At 54.2% G+C, this 1564-nt stretch overlaps 1 protein-coding gene across 1 annotated transcript in view; it reads right to left on the bottom strand.

Moving 5' to 3' along the window:
* Positions 1-825: 825 nt before the first annotated feature.
* gpkow (G patch domain and KOW motifs) overlaps positions 826-1564 on the bottom strand; it is a gene marked incomplete at its 3' end in the record, with an annotated part of 6575 nt that continues 5836 nt past the window's right edge. Inside the window, exon 3 of the mRNA XM_055665807.1 lies at positions 826-965. Coding sequence (XP_055521782.1) covers positions 826-965 — 140 coding nt within the window. The remainder of the gene's footprint in view (positions 966-1564) is intronic.

Here is a 1564-nt window from a genome sequence, read left to right as displayed (position 1 = left end):
TCTTTCCCCCTTCTAACATTCCTCTCCTATACTTCTCCTCCTCCTCTCACTCTCCTCTACCTCTCCTCATCTACATTCTTCTCCACTCTCTTTCCTTCTCCCCCCTCTCGCCACCTCCTCACTCTCCCTCCAAAATTAGGTCCAGGATTCTCCCCACTCTCCTCTCCTTCGAAGCCTGCTCCCTCTCTCAAATCATTACCACTCCCCTTCATGATCCTTTATCTTCTCTCTCTCCCCCCCCCATCCTTTCCCCTCCCCCCTCTTCCGGACGGCACTGACTGCCACATCAACACACACTGAAATATAGCGCGGGAACTGCCGGTCACCCAGGAAAACCAGCAATGAGGCAGGGAATTCCCAGATTCAATCACTCTCTGTGTTGGCATACCACCCTAATCTCAGTCCTAACGGACCCCCCCCCCCCCGAACCCTATCACTGCCGGCCGCGCGCACTACCACATGCGCGATGACTAACTGACTGCACCACCGAGCCCGCCGGCCAATCAGACTGTCACAACCCTTAAGAATTTTGTATAGTTCATATAGATCCCCTATCAATCTCATAAAATTCTAGCGCGAGTACAAAGACGAGGTCTAATCAGTCTTTCTTAAGAGAGTTATAGAGATGCACCCAATCGCTCCTCTATTCCTTCCCATCACCTCTACCTCCTTTTTAATTGAAAAACTGAAATTGAGAGACACACCCACAGAGAGGGGTGGGGAGAGGGGTGGGGAGAGATGGCACACAGTTCCCCCTCCCCTCTCCCTTCCCTCCCCCCTCCTCTCCTCCCCTCCTCTCCTCCCCTCCCCTCTCCCCTGACCCACCGGTTCGGGCCTGAGCCCCACGTTGACTGTGTCTCCGTCCTCGTAGCCAGGGGGTGCGTGATTCTGCATGAGGAGGGGGATGTCGAGGGTCCCGTCGTCTCCGTTCCCCTCTCCCCCCTTGTCCTGGAACCTGCGCGATTCTGATGGGGGGAGAGAGACAAGGAAGCCTCAGAGAGAGACGCGGAAACAGGAGGCAAAAGTCGGCCATCTTGAACCAGGCCCCAAACAGGAGGCAAAGTCGGCCATCTTGAACCAGGCCCCAACAGGAGGCAAAAGTCGGCCATCTTGAACCAGGCCCCAAACAGGAGGCAAAAGTCGGCCATCTTGAACCAGGCCCCAAACAGGAGGCAAAAGTCGGCCATCTTGAACCCAGGCCCCAAAAACTCTCGCCCTCCGCTCCCTGCTTCAACTATTCCCCGTTTACTTCCGGGATACCAGGCCCTTCGGCCCCACCGAGTCCGTGCTAGCCCGACCAGCGATCGATCGCCCGATCACACACGAGTTTAGTTTAGAGATACAGCGCGGCGATAATTTATGCGTGGTGTGTAATTTATGCGTGGTGTGCGCGGTGTGTAATTTATGCGCGGTGTGTAATTTATGCGCGGTGTGTAATTTATGCGTGGTGTGTAATTTATGCGTGGTGTGTAATTTATGCGGTGTGTGCGGTGTGTAATTTATGCGGTGTGTAATTTATGCGTGGTGTGTAATTTATGCGTGGTGTGTAATTTATGCGTGGTGT

The sequence above is a fragment of the Leucoraja erinacea genome, unplaced genomic scaffold (genome assembly GCF_028641065.1).
Source record: "Leucoraja erinacea ecotype New England unplaced genomic scaffold, Leri_hhj_1 Leri_1511S, whole genome shotgun sequence".
NCBI lineage: Eukaryota > Metazoa > Chordata > Chondrichthyes > Rajiformes > Rajidae > Leucoraja > Leucoraja erinaceus.
Note: the sequence above shows the minus strand (reverse complement) of the source record. Positions and strands in the feature narration are given on the sequence as shown.